This window comes from Lepus europaeus, chromosome 18, assembly GCF_033115175.1.
Source record: "Lepus europaeus isolate LE1 chromosome 18, mLepTim1.pri, whole genome shotgun sequence".
Taxonomy (NCBI): domain Eukaryota; kingdom Metazoa; phylum Chordata; class Mammalia; order Lagomorpha; family Leporidae; genus Lepus; species Lepus europaeus.
In genome coordinates, this window is record NC_084844.1 from 30451297 (window position 1) to 30469255 (window position 17959).

The 17959-nt window shown below is 35.9% G+C and overlaps 1 protein-coding gene across 1 annotated transcript in view; it reads left to right on the forward strand.

Moving 5' to 3' along the window:
* The window catches only part of STXBP4 (syntaxin binding protein 4), a 182063-nt gene that overhangs the window by 49222 nt on the left and 114882 nt on the right, over positions 1-17959 (forward strand). The window contains exons 10-12 of the mRNA XM_062216363.1: positions 356-447; positions 13770-13859; positions 16992-17057. Of these exons, the coding sequence (XP_062072347.1) occupies positions 356-447; positions 13770-13859; positions 16992-17057 (248 nt within the window). The remainder of the gene's footprint in view (positions 1-355; positions 448-13769; positions 13860-16991; positions 17058-17959) is intronic.

Here is a 17959-nt window from a genome sequence, read left to right on the forward strand (position 1 = left end):
CAGTAACCAAGAACACAGTCCCATGTAGGTGGCAGGAACCCAATTACTTGAGCCATTCCTGCTGCCTCCCAGGGTCTGCACTGGTGGGAAACTGCAGTCGGGAGCCTGGGTCAGGAATAGAACCCTGATGGGGGATGAGGACCTCTTACTGCTCTACTAAACACCTACTCCTATCTCTTCTTATTTGAACTTACATTTACCTGTAACTTCAATCAGTGCTATTTTAAGATAATTTATGTAAGTTAAGTTTGAAGAATTAGTTATAATACATAGTTCCAACTTAATATAGAAAAGTGTTAAGAGTTATTAGATGAGGTTAACTGCTGTGTTCTTACTGAAATGTTTTCCATTTTAGATTTTGTCCAGGTTGCCAGAAACTTATTTGCCTTGCAGTTGGATGAAGTAAATGTTGATACACATGAAATTTCAAACATATTAGATTCACAGGTAAAGTATGCCTTATAGAATTGTCTTAATTGAATTAAAGTCACAAGCCTTGAATGTTACTTGTTATGCATGTAGACTTTTTTCTCTTTTTATTTTGAAAGTATACAAATAATGTGTGTTCCTTCAAAAATATATAAAATATAGACGGTTTCTCTTGAGCTCCCCATGCTTGTCTGTCACTTGCCCCTGTGCTACTGCTATCCCTAAGTTTACCAGCATTGACAGTTTAACTTGTGGAAGGATACATACCATAATTAGCTGACTATACTGATAGATAATGTATGTGTGTGTCCATTCTGATCTGTTTTATTTTTTATTTATTTTTATTTTTATTTATTTATTTGAGAGGTAGAGTTACAGACAGTGAGAGGTAGAGACAGAGAGAAAGGTCTTCTTTCCACTGGTTCACTCCCCAGATGGCCGCAATGGCCGGAGCTGCACCGATCCAAAGCCAGGAGCCAGGTGCCTCCTCCCAGTCTCCCATTCAGGTGCAGGGGCCCAAGCACTTGGGCCATCCTCCACTGCCTTCCCAGGCCATAACAGAGAGCTGGATCAGAAGAGGAGCAGCCAGGACTCGAACCGACGCCCATTTGGGATGCCGGTGCTGCAGGCGGAGGATTAACCTGCGCCATGGCACCGGCCCCCTGATCTGTTTTATCTCACTATAAAGTACACTCAGAAAAATACTCATATTATAAATGCATGCCATATGAAATTTTATTATCTGAACCATCAGCATTATATGAAGAAGCATTAAATATATGTATTACCTCAGGTGTTCTACCTCCGTGTTCCTTTCAGTTACTACTGACAGATCCTCACCCAAAATCAGGAAAACACTCTTTTGCCTTCTAATAACATAGATAAATTTTACCTAATTTGGTGTCTTATATAAAATGGACTTGTGGAGCCCTGATACATTATAAATTTTATTTTTAAAGATGCATGTATTTATTTGAAGGGCATAGTTACACAGAGAGGGAGGGAGAGAGAGAGAGAGCAAGCGAGTGAGCGAGCCTTCCATCCGCTGATTCATTCCTCAAGTGGCCACAATGGCTAGAGTTGGGCCAATCTGAAGCCTGGAGCCTGGAACTTCTTCCAGGTTTCCCACTTAGGTGCACTTGGACTTTCTTCTGCTGCTTTCCCAGGTGCATTGGCAAGGATCTGGGTAGAAAGTGAAGCAGCCAGGTCTCGAACTGGTGCCCATAAGGGATATTGACATCACAAATGGAGGCTTAACCTGCTAATGCCATGATGCCAGCCCTGGAAACTAGAATTTAAAAATAAGATTATTTTGTTGCTAAAAATGTTGAAGTCCATGTGTATATGAGAAACCTTCAGTAACGTCATGGAAAATGCATGTTATCAAAAAGTTATGCAAGAATTTCAAAAAATTTTTGTACCAAAATAAATTTACCTTTTTCCATGAAAGTTTTGAACTATACTTGGACTTAACAGTACAGAATTATCAAAACAATAGAATTGTGATAGGAATTTTGATAATTTTTGAAAGTAATTTAAAAAAATATAAATTCCTATTTTAATGGGCTAGAAGAATTATTTGCAATCCACCTTTATCTTTTATAAAGTTTCATATTTCCAAGGGCATTTCTAGGTTTTTTATTCTGGTATGACGTCTTGGCTTCATGAATCTTGATAATTGGTAAGACATGTTCTCCCACCTTGTCCTTTTTATTTATTTTACTTGTGAATTCTATGCATTAATTTTCATTTAAATACATGATTATAAGTATCAAAAACTATAGTACATTTTATATTATGGAACAGTTTTTTTTTAAATGAAAAAAATTTATAATCATTGGAAACAAAACCATGATAAATACTATATATTTATCATGTACATGATGTTTTAGAATATATATACTGTATAGTAATACTCAATAGAGGTAATTAATGTATTTTTTTTAAACTTTTATTTAATGAATATAAATTTCCAGTGTACAGCTTATGGATTACAATGGCTTCCCCCCCCCATAACTTCCCTCCCACCCGCAACCCTCCCCTCTCCCGCTCCCTCTCCCCTTCCATTTGCATCAAGATTCATTTTCAATTCTCTTTATATACAGAAGATCAATTTAGTATAAAGATTTCAACAGTTTGCACCCACATAGAAACACAAAGTGAAACATACTGTTGGAGTACTAGTTATAGCATTAAATCACAATGTACAGCACATTAAGGACAGAGATCCCACATGAGGAGCAAGTGCACAGTGGCTCCTGTTGTTGACCCAACAAATTGACACTCTAGTTTATGGCGCCAGTAACCATCCTAGGCTGTCGTCATGAGTTGCCAAGGCTATGGAAGCCTTCCAAGTTTGCCGACTCTGATCATATTTAGACAAGGTCATAAAAGACAGAGTGAGGATAGTAACCAATGATCCTAAGAGTGGCATTTACCAGGTTTGAACAATTATACAGCATTAAGTGGGGAAGAGGACCATCAGTACACACAGGTTGGGAGTAGAGCCATTGGTGGTAGAGGTAATTAATGTATTAAAAAACTCACATGCTTGTTCTTTTTTTGGTGACAAAATTTAAAATTTAGTACTTAAAGATTTTTAAATATAATACATTGTTATAGCTGTAGTCATAACTTTATATAATTGACCTATTCCCTTATTCCCCCTTACTGAAAGTTTGCATCCCTTGACCATCATCTCCCTAACCTCTTATCTCCCATGTTCTTCTTTTTGAATACTGCTCTGCCTACTCTTTGCTCTTATCTTGTCCAGATAAGTTCCACCAAAAACTTACTCTATTGAATTTATGGATGATTTTAGGAAGATGCAACATGCTTGTAAATTTACTTCTTCCTGTCTGTAAACATATTTTGACTTCTTATTTATAACTTTTTAAAAAAGATTTAATTTATTTGAGAAGTAGAGTTATAGACACAGAAAGGGAAAGACAGAGAGAAAGGTCTTCCATCCACTGGATCATGCCCCAAATGGCTCCAACAGCCAGAGCTGACCCAATTTGAAGCCAGGAGCCAGGAGCTTCTTTCAGGTCTACCACACAGGTGCAGTGGCCCAAACACTTCGGCCATCTTCTACTGCTTTCCCAGGCCATAGCAAAGAGCTGGATCGGAAGAGGAGCTTCCAATTGGTGCTCATAAGGGATTCCAGCACCACGGGCAGAGCTTTAGCCCACTACATCACAGTGCCAGCCCCATTATGCATAACTTTTAAGTGTCATTTACCGCATTTTATATTTTCTCCAATAAGAGGCTTTATAATCTTTTGTAAGGTTAATTAATCTTTTTACCTATGCTCTTTATTGCCATTATAATAAAGTGTCTTCCTAAATTTAAATTTAATTTTCAGTTTTTTAAATTTTGGCTAAAAATGCAATTGATTATCACATATTCTTATATCTGGCAACCTTGTGCTCATTTGCTTTTCATTATTCAGAAAGTATTTGGTATTTTTTTTCTTTTATTGGCACCCTTTTTGAAATGCTGGTATTCTTAGGTCTGTTTGTTTTATTTTTTTCTTTGTCTTCAAATATTACTTTTAAAAAAAAGATTTGTTCATTTATTTGAAAGTCAGAATTACAGAGAGAGGGAGAGACAGAGAGAGATCTTTAATCTGCAGGTTCACTCCCCAAATGGCCACAACAGCCAGAACTGGGCAAGACCAAAACCAGGAGCCAGTAGCTTCTTCAGATGTCCTACAGGGTGCAGGAGCCCAAGCACTTGGGCCATCCTCCGCTGCCTTCCTAGACACATTAGCAGGGAGCTAGATTGGAAGTGGAGCTGCTGGGACTCAAAACCAGCACCCATATGCATTGCAGGTGCTGCAGAGGGCGGCTTAACCTGCTGCACCACAGCACCGGCTCCTCAAATATTCTTTATGATATGGATGGTCAAGTACTGTGAATGCTACTTTAAATCCATAAATTCAAGCAAGGGCATAAATAAATATTTCTGATAATTTCTTCTTCTAGTTCAAATTTAGAAATCAAATTGCACTTTTATTTCATATGGTGGTCCACTGTTTTCAAGTAATATGCCTTTTTTTTATTAAACTTTTATTTAATGAATATAAATTTCCAAAACTTCCCTCCCACCCACAACTCTCCCCTTTCCCGCTCCCTCTCCCCTTCCAATCACATCATGATTCATTTTCAATTCTCTTTATATACAGAAGACCAGTTTAGTATATATTAGGTAACGATTTCAACAGTTTGCCCCCATATAGCAACACAAAGTGAAAAAAAATACTGTTGGAGTACTAGTTATAGCATTAAATAACAGTGTACAGCACATTAAAGACAGAGATCCTACATAATATTTTTTTAAAAATTAATTAATTTTCTATGCCATTTCCAATTAACACCAGGTTTTTTTTTTTCATTTCCAATTCTCTTTATATACAGAAGATCGATTCAGTATATAATTAGTAAAGATCTCATCAGTTTGTACCCATGCAGAAATACAAAGTGTAAAAATACTGTTTCAGTACTAGTTATAGCATCACTTCACATTGGACAACACATAAAGGACAGATCCCACATGGGATGTAAGTACACAGTGACTCCTGTTGCTGACTTAACAATTTGACACTCCTGTTCATGGCATCAGTAATCTCCCTAGGCTCTAGTCATGAGTTGCCAGGGCTATGGAAGCCTTTAGAATTCGCTGACTTTGATCTTATTCCGATAGGGTCATAGTCAAAGTGGAAGTTCTCTCCTCCCTTCAGAGAAAGGTACCTCCTTCTTTGATGGCCCCAAGTAGTAATATGCCTTTTTGCATGAAGTTTGAATATTATTTATTATTAATTTAGTTATCGAAGTACAGCATGTAAGTATGCAATCAATTTATTTGAGAAAAAAGTGATCCACTGATTTAAAAAAATTATGTCTGTCTCTTTTAATATTTCATATTACTTTGTCCTATTTAATAAGCAATCTTTTACTGCTAAGTAAATTGCCAGTTGTAATCACCCAAAGACCTCACCATTTTGGTAACTCTATGGAAAACACCTCCTTCTCCCAGAATTCACAGGCACTTATTTGTCAGGACAAATTCTGTACATTTGGTGGAGGAGAACTAAGACTGTATGAGAGCATAGTTTTCTTTCTGCTGAGTTGAGTGTTATAGATTAATCTATCCAGTGTTGACAGCAGAGCATTGTTTCCTTACTGCCAGATAGTTCTTTAAGCTGCCATACCCATTTTTGATGAGGCAAGAAAAAGATGGTTGAGTAGCTTACAACATGCCCATGAAGTGGGGATTTCAGAGTACTTTGTAGGAGCATGCAAAGCTTTTTTAGCAGCTGCAGAGAGATTCTTATGCTCCAAATTAGTGATTTACTTCCTTCTTGCCAGTATGATTTTAGGGTAGATAGGAAGGTGTTTAATCTGTGAAACTTTGTTAGCAAAAGCAATTTGCTGTTGCATTAGTACAGGATGTTCTACATGCCCATAATTTCCTGTTTTCCTGTTGTGGCTTCAGATCAAAATGTTGTACAATAACCACTATATTAACTTAAAATTTCTTATATTGTGTTATGCTTGTCAACACATAGAAGATAGGCCCTGAAGTCTTGGCTTTTTCTTTATTTCTCTTAATTTAATCCACAAAAGAATGCATTTTCCCCCATACTCACATATATAACTGAAACTGGTTCCCTCAAAGCATTACTTGCCTTTTCTGCATTTATATATTCCTATTTAATATTCAGTTATATTTCATTAAAACCTTAGTTTCAGAATTCACTAATGATGTGTTATAATTTGAAAAAACACTATAGAAATCTCTGCTTGTCATGTGGTTCACCAAAAAACAAAAGAAAATTATTTTATGATGTAATTCCCCATCTTTCTTGTGTTAAGAAACAATGTATTGCTTTATCTGAAGTATATCAATTGTGGTTGAAGATACTGACTGGCTGTGAAGTATATCAGTCGTGGTTGAAGATACTGACTGGCTGTGCAGGTGGGGAAATTCCACGATGGTTACCTCCTTAACCATCTCAGTTTCACAAACAACAGAGTCAAGTCTGTGCTCATTGTATTAGGGTTGCTTGTCTTTAACTCATATGTTTTCTTTTCCTCTTGGTTGGTAAAGATGGCTTAATTTAAAAAAAAAAAAAAACATTTTTACTGAAATAGAGAAGACTCATTGTAATAGAAAAAAATCTGTTCTTGAACTTCACAATAAATAGAATCATAGAGTATGTACTCTTATGCAACTAGCTTCTTTTGTTCATCACTTTGTCACTTTTGTTCATCACTGTTAAGATTTCTTGAAATGCTATTCTTTAAATAGGTATAAATCAGCCCCGCTTTTGTTTATTTTACAAAACTTTTAGGTTCAGAAGAATATGGCATTTAGAACAAAAAAATAAAATTTTCTGATTGTGATTTCAGTTGTCATTGCTCTATTAAAAATTCCACATACTGCTACACCTGCTGCTGGCACAAGGTTATACACAAAAATGGCAAGGTTGGAACCCACATTTAGCAGTAATCTAAATTTAACAACAGCAGATTGTAGTCCATCATGCTATAATGGTTTTACCAGACTAATCAAGTGTCATGAATGGATTATCCTAAAATCAGAGAGAACACTGCAAATTCACAATCTGGACTCTTGTTAACTCAATTCCGTGAATTGCAAATCACCATTTTAACAATGGAAATAACATAGAATGGACAATATCAAAGTGACTTGTACATGATAAGACTGAGTGGTATTTCACTCATGGATCATGCATCCCTAATCCAAATATTTTGAGTATCACATCACATCATTTCAGATTTGGGGACACTTAGGTTTTTGGATTAGTGTATGGCCTACCAGTAAAATCTGTGCAAATATTCCAGATCTGAAAAACTTAAAAATCTAAAACAATTACAGTCCCAAGTATTTTGGATTAGAGATACTCAACCTGTACTGAGATGTAATATCAATGGCATTTGTATGTGTGACAGTAAACACTTTATAGCCACTTTTCTTAAGACTCACCTGTAAAACACCAAATATATATTGAATAACTACAGTATGCATGGCATTGTGTTAAGTGCTGTAGTACATATTGTTAGGATGGATAAAACTCGACTATTTACTCTAAGGAAATGTCATGGACACAAATAATTTTGGTAAAACCACACTGTGTGATAAGGCCATAATAGTAATTGAGCTTAGAACATTCAGAAAAGATTCATAACACAGTTGGCATTTGAGTGAATTTTGAAGGTTAAGTGGGATTCTGTCTGCTTGAGAGGTAAATAAGGAGTGATAAGAGTTATATTTTAGCATGAACCAGAAAAAAATAGACTACAGTTATAAGCAGAGTAGTGTGCTTTTAAAGAAGGTAATTGGCATATGCAGATGATGAAAGTGTTAGACCTTAAAGGGTAAATATTAAATGTAAAGTTTGTACTTTACTTGATAGTCAGGAGTCATTATAAATGGTGACATGTTCAAATGACATTTATAAAATATTTTAGTCTTATGCATTGGTTGCCTGAGAAGGCAATCACTGCAGTTTAAATATGGCTTTTCTGCCAGGGATTCACATGCTATAAGCTTGGTTCCCAGTGTGGTCGTGTTGAGTTGGTAGAACCTTTAAGAGGTGGAGATTGGTAGAAGTAATTAGGTCATGGGGACTGTATCCTCACAAATAGATCAGTGCTGGTTTTTGGGGTTGGGTCAGGTCTGATAGTACTGCATTAATTCCTGAGGGAATGGATTGTTTTAAGCCTAGCACCTCCCCTGAAAATGACTTCCTTCCACACACACTCCTTTTGCCTTGAGAACCTCGCTAGACCCTAGCAGGTGCGAGTGCCCTGCTCTTGAATCTCAGAACCATAAGCTAAGTAAACCTCCTTTCTTTATAAAGTACTCAGCCTCATAAATTTTGTTATAGCAATGCAAAGAGGACAAAGATGGAAATGAAACCTAGATAAGTGACTATGCAAGGAATCCAAATGTAGGGTACTAAAGAACTAAAGTCCAGTGAAGTGGGGGGAGAAGAGGAAAGGAGTGATATACCTAAGATGTAAACAAGAAACAGCAACAATAAAATATCAAACAGGAGTTGCAGATTATTTGGATGTGAGAATGAAAGGAAGAGAAGGGTTTAAAGAAAACAACAGTTTTCATTAGGATGATGGTACCATTAATAGAAACAGGGAAATTAGGAGGAAATCTTATTCAAGTTAGAGAAAATGGTGTCTCATGTTTGAGAGAGAGTAAGTTCAAGATGCTGACAGGAATAAATAACCAACAACCACTGGAAATAAGGAGCTGAACATTAGGAGAGGGATCTGGGAACATTTGAAGAGTGATGATTGAATAATGACAGTGAACATAATCACTCAGGACTTATGGAGGAAAAGCAGAAATTGACAAGCTATGGGCACCCTCCCAAACCCTTCTCCCTTCATGTAAAGAGTAGAAATGAAAGTAAATATTTGGAAGCAGTATGAATGTTCAGAAAGGTAGGGGACATAGTAGACTGTCACAACCTAGAGAAGAGAAAGTTTCAGTAAAAAAGGCTGAGCGGGGCCAGCATTGTGGTGCAGCAGGTTAAAGCCCTGGCCTGAAGTGCTGGCATCCCATGTGGGCGCCGGTTAGAGTCCCGGCTGCTCCACTTCCAATCCAGCTCTCTGCTATGGCCTGGGATAACGGTAGAAGATGGCCCAAGTCCTTGGGTCCCCACACCCACGTGGGAGACCTGGAAGAAGCTCCTGGCTCCTGGCTTCGGATCAGCACAGCTCCAACAGTTGCAGCCATCTGGGGAGTGAACTGGCAGATGGAAGACCTCTCTGTCTCTACCTCTCTCTGTAACTCTTTCAAATAAATAAAATAAATCTTTTAAAAAAAAGGCTGAACAATATTATATATATCAAAGGTTAAGAAAATCAGTGAGTGGCATTTACTTTATCAAGGGGTGCTTTTATTGGTTAAACTGCAACTAATTTCAAAAATGTGGGAAGAGGATCAAATATATAAAACAGATTACAAGAAGTAGTAGTTATCAGGGGAAATGGAAGGAGAAAAGAAGGGGAGAAATAGACATTTTTAGATGAGTAGGGTAGTACAGTCACAATTTTATAAGGAGTAAAGATAATAAAATGGGTTCCTGAGGAAAAGCCTTATGAAAAATTAGAGAGAAATGGAAGTTATTATTCTGTTTAAAATTAATTAAGGTGGGGAAATGTGGACAATGGAATAGTGGCTTTCCAGAGTTGATACAAATCAACTAAAATTATGATGATGGGGGCCAGCGCTGTGGTGCAGCGGGTTAATGCCCTGGCCTGAAGCACCGGCATCCCATATGGGCGCCGGTTCGAGACCCGGCCGCTCCACCTCCGATCCCGCTCTCTGTATGGCCTGGAAAGCAGTAGAAGATGGCCCAAGTCCTTGGACCCCTGCACCCACATGGGAGACCTGGAAGAAGCTCCTGGCGCCTGGCTTCCGTTCAGCACAGCTCTGGCCGTTGCGGCCAACTGGGGAGCAAACCATCAGATGGAAGACCTCTTTCTCTCTCTCTGCCTCTCTCTCTGTGTAACTCTGACTTTCAAATAAGTAAATAAATCTTTAAAAAAAATTATGATGATGGAATAGTAATAAATAGACATGAGGTCAGAGCTAGTCAGTACAGTCTAATGACCTCCAGAAGGAGACTGGAAAAACAGGAGTGGAGATACTTTACAATGTTATTTACCAGTAATTTACAAGAGTCAGGAAGCCCAAGAATCACAAATGTTGCTGAAAAGAGTAAGATAGGAAAGGGATGTAGAAAGTTAGAATGAGAAAATTCAAGGGTTAAAGGTAGACTTAAAAATAAGCTTCTATCTGGAATCATTATTAAATAGTAACATTTCATTTCACCTGCTGTTTCCTTAAAGTATTTTTCAATAGAAATTTATTAAAACATGTGAGCACTGGGACTGGTGCTGTGGCGTAGAGTGTAAAGCCACCACCTGCAGTTCCAGCATCCCATCTGGGCACCAGTTTGAGTCCCAGCTGCTCCACTTCCAATCCAGCTCTCTGGTATGGCCTGGGAAAGCAGTAGAAAATGGCCCGAGTCTTTGGCCCCTGAATCCATGTGGGAGACCTGGAAGAAGCTCCATACTTCTGGCTTATGGATTGGCCCAGCTCTGGCTGTTTTGGCCTTTTGGGGAGTGAACCAGCAGATGGAAGTCTTCTCTCTCTACCTCTGTCTCATTGTGACTCTGTCTTTCAAATAAATAAATACATTTTAAAAAAAAAAAATGTGAGCACAAGGGGGTTTTTCCAAGAATTCAAAAGTAACATCTATGGCCAGTTCTCTAGCTACAAGTTTTTGTTGCTTAGTACAATAGCAATATAAAACTTTTCTTTTAAAGTCATAGTTTGTTCTAACTGCTTAGTCTGGTGTTTTTTCTCCCAAAATGGTACCGTGGATTCCTTTTGGCATGATCTACTTCCATTGTATTAAGCTCAAAAGCTTATGGTCTTATTGGAACCTGAAATCCCAATCTGTAGTTCCTCTTGATAAAATGTTATAGCTCAAAAAAGTTATAGTTCTACTATCCAAAATTGTATTTAAACCTTCAAATCTTGCCAATTTCACTTCTTAGAATAAAAATATATAATAAGGGGTGGCATTGTGGCAGCTGGTTAAGCCATAGACTGCACTGCCTGCATCCCCTACAAGCGCCAGGTAGAGTCCTACCTACTTTGCTTCCAATCCAACTCTGTTAATGTGCCTGGGAAGGCAGCAGAAGATGGCCCAATTGCTTGGGCCCCTGCTACCCATGTGGAAAACCCAGATGGAGCTTCTGCCTCCTGACTTTGGCCTGACCCAGCCTCAGTTGTGGCCATTTGGGGAGTGAAACTCCCTTTTTCTCTGTCACTTTGTATCTTTGTAACTCTGTCTTTCAAATAAATAAATAAATCTTAGGGGCTGGTGCTGTGGCATAGTGGGAAGGGCTGCTGCCTGCAATGCCAGCATCCCATATGGGCGCATGTTTGGGTTCCAACTGCTCCACTTCTGATCCAGTTCTCTGCTATGGCCTGGGTCCTTAGGCCCTGGGAGGTTCCTGGCTTCTGGCTTCAGATGGGCCCAACTCCTGCCGCTGCAGCCGTTTGGGAGTGGACTGGCGGATGGAGGACCTTTCTCTGCCTCTGTCTCTGTCTCTGTGACTCTGCCTCTCAAATAAATAAATCTTTAAAAATTAAATAAAGGGACCCATGCGGGTTCTCCCTCCAGCTTTATAAAAAGGGTGAGGAATGGGGATCAGTGCTGTAGTGTAACCGGTAGAGTTGACTCCTGCAGTGCCGGCATCCCATATGGGTGCTCAAATGCTTGGGACCCTGCACCCATGAGGGAAACCCAAATGAAGCTTCTAGCTTCAGACCAGCCCAGCTCCAGCCACTGCGGCCATTTGGGGAGTGAACCAGCAGATGGAGGATCTCTCTCTCTCTCTCTCTTTCTCTCTCTCTCTCTCTGTCTCTCCAACTCCACCTTTCAAATAAATTAAATAAATAAATAAAAAGAGAATGTATAATACAACCATTTCAATATTGAATAGCTGTGTTTTCCATGTCGTGTGCTGCAGATGTTAGTTCCTTGAACTAGTACAAAACAATTTTTTAAAGTGATGTGGTGAATAGGTGGGGAAATGGTAGAAGTCATTAAATTATATTTCTTATTTGGAATGCATAAGCTTATTAACATAATAAAGCTGTTGGAGACCATGCAGGAAAGAATGCTAATATTTTGTAAAGCCTATACCACTACTATCCAAGTTTCTTTTTACAAAACAATAGTCTAATATCCTTTGTAGCACACTTTTAGAAAGATTGTTACTTTTGAAAATCTGTTCAAAACTAATCTAGGACAATGTAGGAACTGATTCTTATGACTATGTTTGTTAAAGAGTACTTCTTAGTCGAGTAATGAACAGATGAAAAATATGAGATCACATAAACTATGGATAATAGCTTTAGATACCCAAAAGTTAATATGGTAGGAGAAAAGATAATAGTAATATTGAGAGAAAAAATGTCTTCCCAAACTTAAAGAATGACTCCTAAAGTTCACCAAGCAAATCCGAGTTAGTTACATTCATTCTACCGTGGTTTTTGTGGAATAGTTAGTAAAGTCATAGGCTATGGTGTCAGACCTCTGTGGCAGGCTTGATGGTCATATGTGAGCTGTGAAGCCTTAGGCAAGTTTCACTAACCTGTGCTCATTTCCTCATCATAAAATGGAGACAAGGCTATTTCAATATTGAATACATACAGTTCTTTTTTTTTTTTGAATACATACAGTTCTTAGCAATACATCTGCATATAATCAAGTTTCCAACAATGCTTAATATTATTTATATTGTCTTTTCATAAACTATATTCACTTCTTTACCTAGAGGGTCCTACTGTAAGCACACACTTATATAACAATCACTTTTTCCACTTAATCCTTTCTATTTTCCATACTTTCTAGCTCTTTTATATCTCTCATAGAGAAGTTAGACTTGGATTTTATCTCTGATTAGATCCCATTGGTTTTTACCTCGTGTTGACTGTCAAGACTGTCAAACAGATCATGCTAGACATAAGAGATGTTGCCAAAGATAATTGAAAATTAATCTTGATGTGAATGGAAGGGGAGAGGGAGCGGGAAAGGGGAGTGTTGTGGGTGGGAGGGAAGTTATGGGGGGGGGAGCTATTGTAATCCATAAGCTGTACTTTGGAAATTTATGTTCATTGAATAAAATTAAAAAAAAAAAGAGATATTACCATACCTGCTATTTTTTGTTGCTATTCACTTGTACATGACCATTTACACTAAGTTTGTCCACAGTTTCTGTGTAGGAATCTTTTTTAAGCTACTTGGCTGTTCTATTATGTTTCATATAGTTCAAACTAGATGCATAATTGATGAGTATTTTATTGGGCTCATATAAACAACCTTGATTTTGTTATAACGCTCTTGGAATGAATATCTTTAGGGAATAGTTTATGGTGTTAATTAATTTCTTAAGTTTTTTGATATTATGAACAGTCTTGGAATTTGGACTTTTAAGGAAAATTGTATTGTTAGGAATCATAAAGGTAACAAAATAATATATATCTTATTATTACCATCTCAATTCTGGTACAAATAACAAGGTTAAGCTTAAATGAATAAGATTGCTCCAGATTTATATTCTCTTTTATCTAATCAAATAACTGCAAAGTTAGAAACTGCATTTTGTTATTAGAGTGCAAACACTGAGGCTGGTCTCAAAGGATTTTGTGTTAGTTCTCATAATTAGCATCTAATGCAAAACTTTTCTCTTGTATTTTAATGTTGACAGCTTCTTCCCTGTGATTCTTTAGAAGCAGATGAAATGGAAAAGCTTCAGCATGAAAGAAATGATGCCTTGGAAGAAGTGAACACACTCAAGGTAACCTAAAATTTATCTTCTTTATATAGAAGTTCCTTTAAAAAAAAAAAAAGAGTAATTAATCCTGTGCTGAATTCCTATGTATTTGGGATTAGTTTTATTTTTAATGAAGAAATATTAATATGAAATAAAATTCTTTCTTCAGTGTCTTTAGGTGGCTCACACACTTATTTGTACTTCACAACATCCTTGTCAGATTTAGTATGAACAGTGGTTTTTGCTTATGCCTTCTTATCTGGCTACCTCTCAACCTTTTTTCTCTCATGTTGGTGACAAGGACGAAATTAGGTGAGGAGCCATTGAAATTAGCAGTGACAGTTTCAATCCTTTTATGTTCATTAGGAAATACATTTTTTTAATTGGCTAAGGCCATACTTAAGGGACATCATGGTTTGCTAATGTACTTTAGAATTAAGAAAATATGATTTAAAGGAGGAAGAAATACACATGTGCCAAATATACCAAAAAATTTTGATTCTCTGTATATAATTGCATTGTTTTTAGTAGAATATTAAATTTAAACTATAGTTTTACAGAAAGCTGTTATATTTTCCGAATCTTCAAGAAAGGCAGCATAACTACTTCATTTACCATTAATTCACACAGGAATATATATTTTTGCTTCTGATTAGAAAAGTGAAGTACTATTGTTAATTATTGAATTTCTATTAAAATAAATTTTATAATAAAAAGAAAACTTTATTCCTACCTTGGTCTAACTACTCCAACCTCTGAAAGACACCATTGATAAAAATATCATATTTAACCTTTCATAAAGTTTCTTTTCACAGCCCATCATATTTTTAAAAATAAATGTGTGCGCAATGGGTATATGGGGAAGATCTGTACCTTCCTCTCAATTTTGCTGTGAACATAAAGCTCTCTTTTTAAAAAAAGTCTCTAAAAGTAAATAAATATAAACTTTACATAAATTGTTCCATACACTCACTTTTTTAAAAAAAAATTAGCCTTTTTTTCTCAGTGTTATATACTTTTTGGGTAAATATATATAGTTATATACTTTTTGGGTAAGTATATACAGATCTCCCATATTCTTCTGAATGGCCCTCCTATATTTTGAAAGATACTATTCCAAATTATTTGGTCATTTGCTCATTGATGGTTAATTCTACCTTTAACAGCTTTGTAGGTGTATCTTTGAGTAATTGTGCAAGTATATACACAGAACAAATCTCTAAAAGTAGAATTGCTTTATTAAAAGATATAAACATATAAACTTTTATATACATTACCACATTCCCTTTGAAAAGCCTTTGCCAATTTATACTCCTTCCAGATGTGTAAGAACATTCCACTACTACAGGAATATTTTAAATATGTATTCTCAAAGCCACTGTCTTTCCATATTTTTAAAGAAGATAATTAAGAGTCTAATTACTATTTTGAAGTATGAAAAAAAAAGAGTCTAATTAGCAATCATTTCTTCTTATTCTATTGGAAAATTTAGCCAATGTTGACAACCTCAATGTGATAGCCTTTTTATGTGATTTATCTCTGTGTGAACCATTTGGTCTTGTTATTTATCAGAATTTTCAGAGGCTCTTAGTCCTTTTTTATTTCCTTAAAGTTCGTCATTATTAAATTTAATGATGTATTTAAGTTTTTATTTGAATATAATTCTTAACTATTAGAATTTTAATTTTAAATTTTATATAGAATACTCATGTAATATTTGAATTAGGCTTCCCTGAAGAATCATTTGATAAATTAGCATTTGCCTTTAAAGTTCATGAAATGTAACTAAAAATATCCTAATGTGAAAAATACCTGAAATCTCAAAACAAATTGTACATTTTATAATTACCTTCACACCAAAACCTACCTATGGGCTAATAATTATTTAAAGAAGTATACAAGACAGTGTACAAAATAATAAGTATTTTATTTGCGGTAGCATTTATAATTTCAGAGTTTCTACATGTATTATACACATACACATGAAATGGCAAGTTATTAAGTGAAGGTTTTGTAGATGATCTTTCATCACTTTTCATTATCCTGTGGCATTGTTATTATTCATGTCTGATTTAAGGTACAAATTAAAAATGAAACCAAGATAATTGTATGCCATTGACTAGTTTCTATTTTGCAAGAATGATTTTTTTAAACCACTGTATTTATTTAACATAAAGCCTTTCTTCAGAATTCACGTTGCTACTGCTTTGCAAAGGTGAATGAAAATAGATATATTTTCCATTTACAGATGCAAAAAGTAGGGCACCAAGAATGAAGGTGACTTGCCAGAACATAAAAACAGAGGAGCCAGCAGTCTCTTGGCTCCTGGTCTGTGACATATTCATTAGATTGTTATATTACATTCATCTTCATATACTTTCATTTCACCTCTTAGACAAGATTGAGCTGAAATAGCTAGAAAGCAGATTGCCTTTTGTAAACATTGCAATGTTGCCATGAACCTTTACTACTCACTTAAGGTTCAAGCAATTCTTCTGTTCAAACTGATAGTAAAATGGCTTATAATTACTCTTAATATTTCTTATTTAACCAATAAAATGTGAATTTTTAAAAGATATACTCAACAAAATTGGACATTTAAAGGCATATGCTTGTCTTGATTTTAAGTTCAAGAATGAAAATATCTTAGATTCATAACATTCATCTACTTCATTAAGTATTATTTTATGTATCAGTTGTACTAGTCTTCTGTGTTATGGATAATCTTCTAAGAATAAACTAAAATTAGAAGACTAATAAGCAGTCTTGTTTCATGTGCCCTCTTTAGCATAGTTAAAGACCTTTACTTCTGACTTCTTATAAAAATACTGCTACATTTGGAAGCTCTTTGGTGATAATAGCTCCAGAATTTATTTGATATTTAAACATTTGATCCTGGGTGACTTCTTTTTGAACTTCAGATTTTGAGATTTTACAAAATTGAGAGAAGAAAAAGTGTACTGATATCACAATTATATTGAAGATAATTACTTTAAAATAGTATGTCTATAGCCAGAAAATTTACTGAGATCTACATTTCTTAATTATAGCAATTTGATGTCTGGGAAATATATAAGCTTTGAAACAAAGGACAAAAAAATCATACTTATTGATACCTTCATAACAACTTATTAATTTATTGGTTTTTAAATGTAGGAAAAACTGTTTGAATCAGAAAGGCAAAGGAAGCAATTGGCAGAAGAACTCCAGAATGTAAAACAAGTAAGTACCTCTTGTGTAAATGTGTGTTTGTGTGTGTACACAAGCATGTAAGGTAAAGACCTTAGTAATGCAAATACAGTATGAAATAGTATTGATCTCAAAAGCAGTCACTTTGGAAGCTGTATTTGTGCTGAAATCCTGCTGTTATGGCTCAAAGAAATGTTAAAAACCATCTTTGAAATTGCTTTCAAAATCAGATATCTGCATGCCCAATGACCAGTTGCCATTGCTCTTTACTCTAATATTTTTACTCTTTAATTTCTCCTTTTCTTCCTTTCCTTTTATTTTATTACTCTTACCTCATTTTCTTAAAGGAAAAAAATGATACAGCATCTTTTACTTTTAGCTGGTAAAAATTCTGAATTTGAATTAGTTTAAAACAAAACAAATATATAATGGCAACATCAGGAAGTAAAGGTAAAAATAATAAATTAATTACAGGGAAAGAGTGAAGAAGATCAATATTGATTGCTTGGTTTTAGATCTCCCTCACTCTGTCCCTGTAAGAAAATATAAAATCAACAAAGAAAGCAAAGAACTGTACAGGTCCCATATCTTCATATGACTGTGCCAGAGAATGCCACAGCTTTCAAAGTACTTACAAATAGCGTAAAATTAAAAATATATATATAGTGCCACTCTACTAATCACCTGCTGCTGAAACCTGGGCTGTAGAAAGCAGCAGAGTAGAAGTCTTTAAAGACTATGATAAAGACTAGGCAGTAACAGAGGAATTAGATAAAATTCAAACAAAATCACCCCCAAAAGTGTAGCAATAAATGTCAAAATACTGAATATATGTCAGGACTTGGTGGTTCTCCACACTGGCTGCAAGAATGACCTGAAAGGGTGTGCAACAGTGGCAACCTTGGAGAATCACTGCTGCTTGGTGCTGGTGGGTG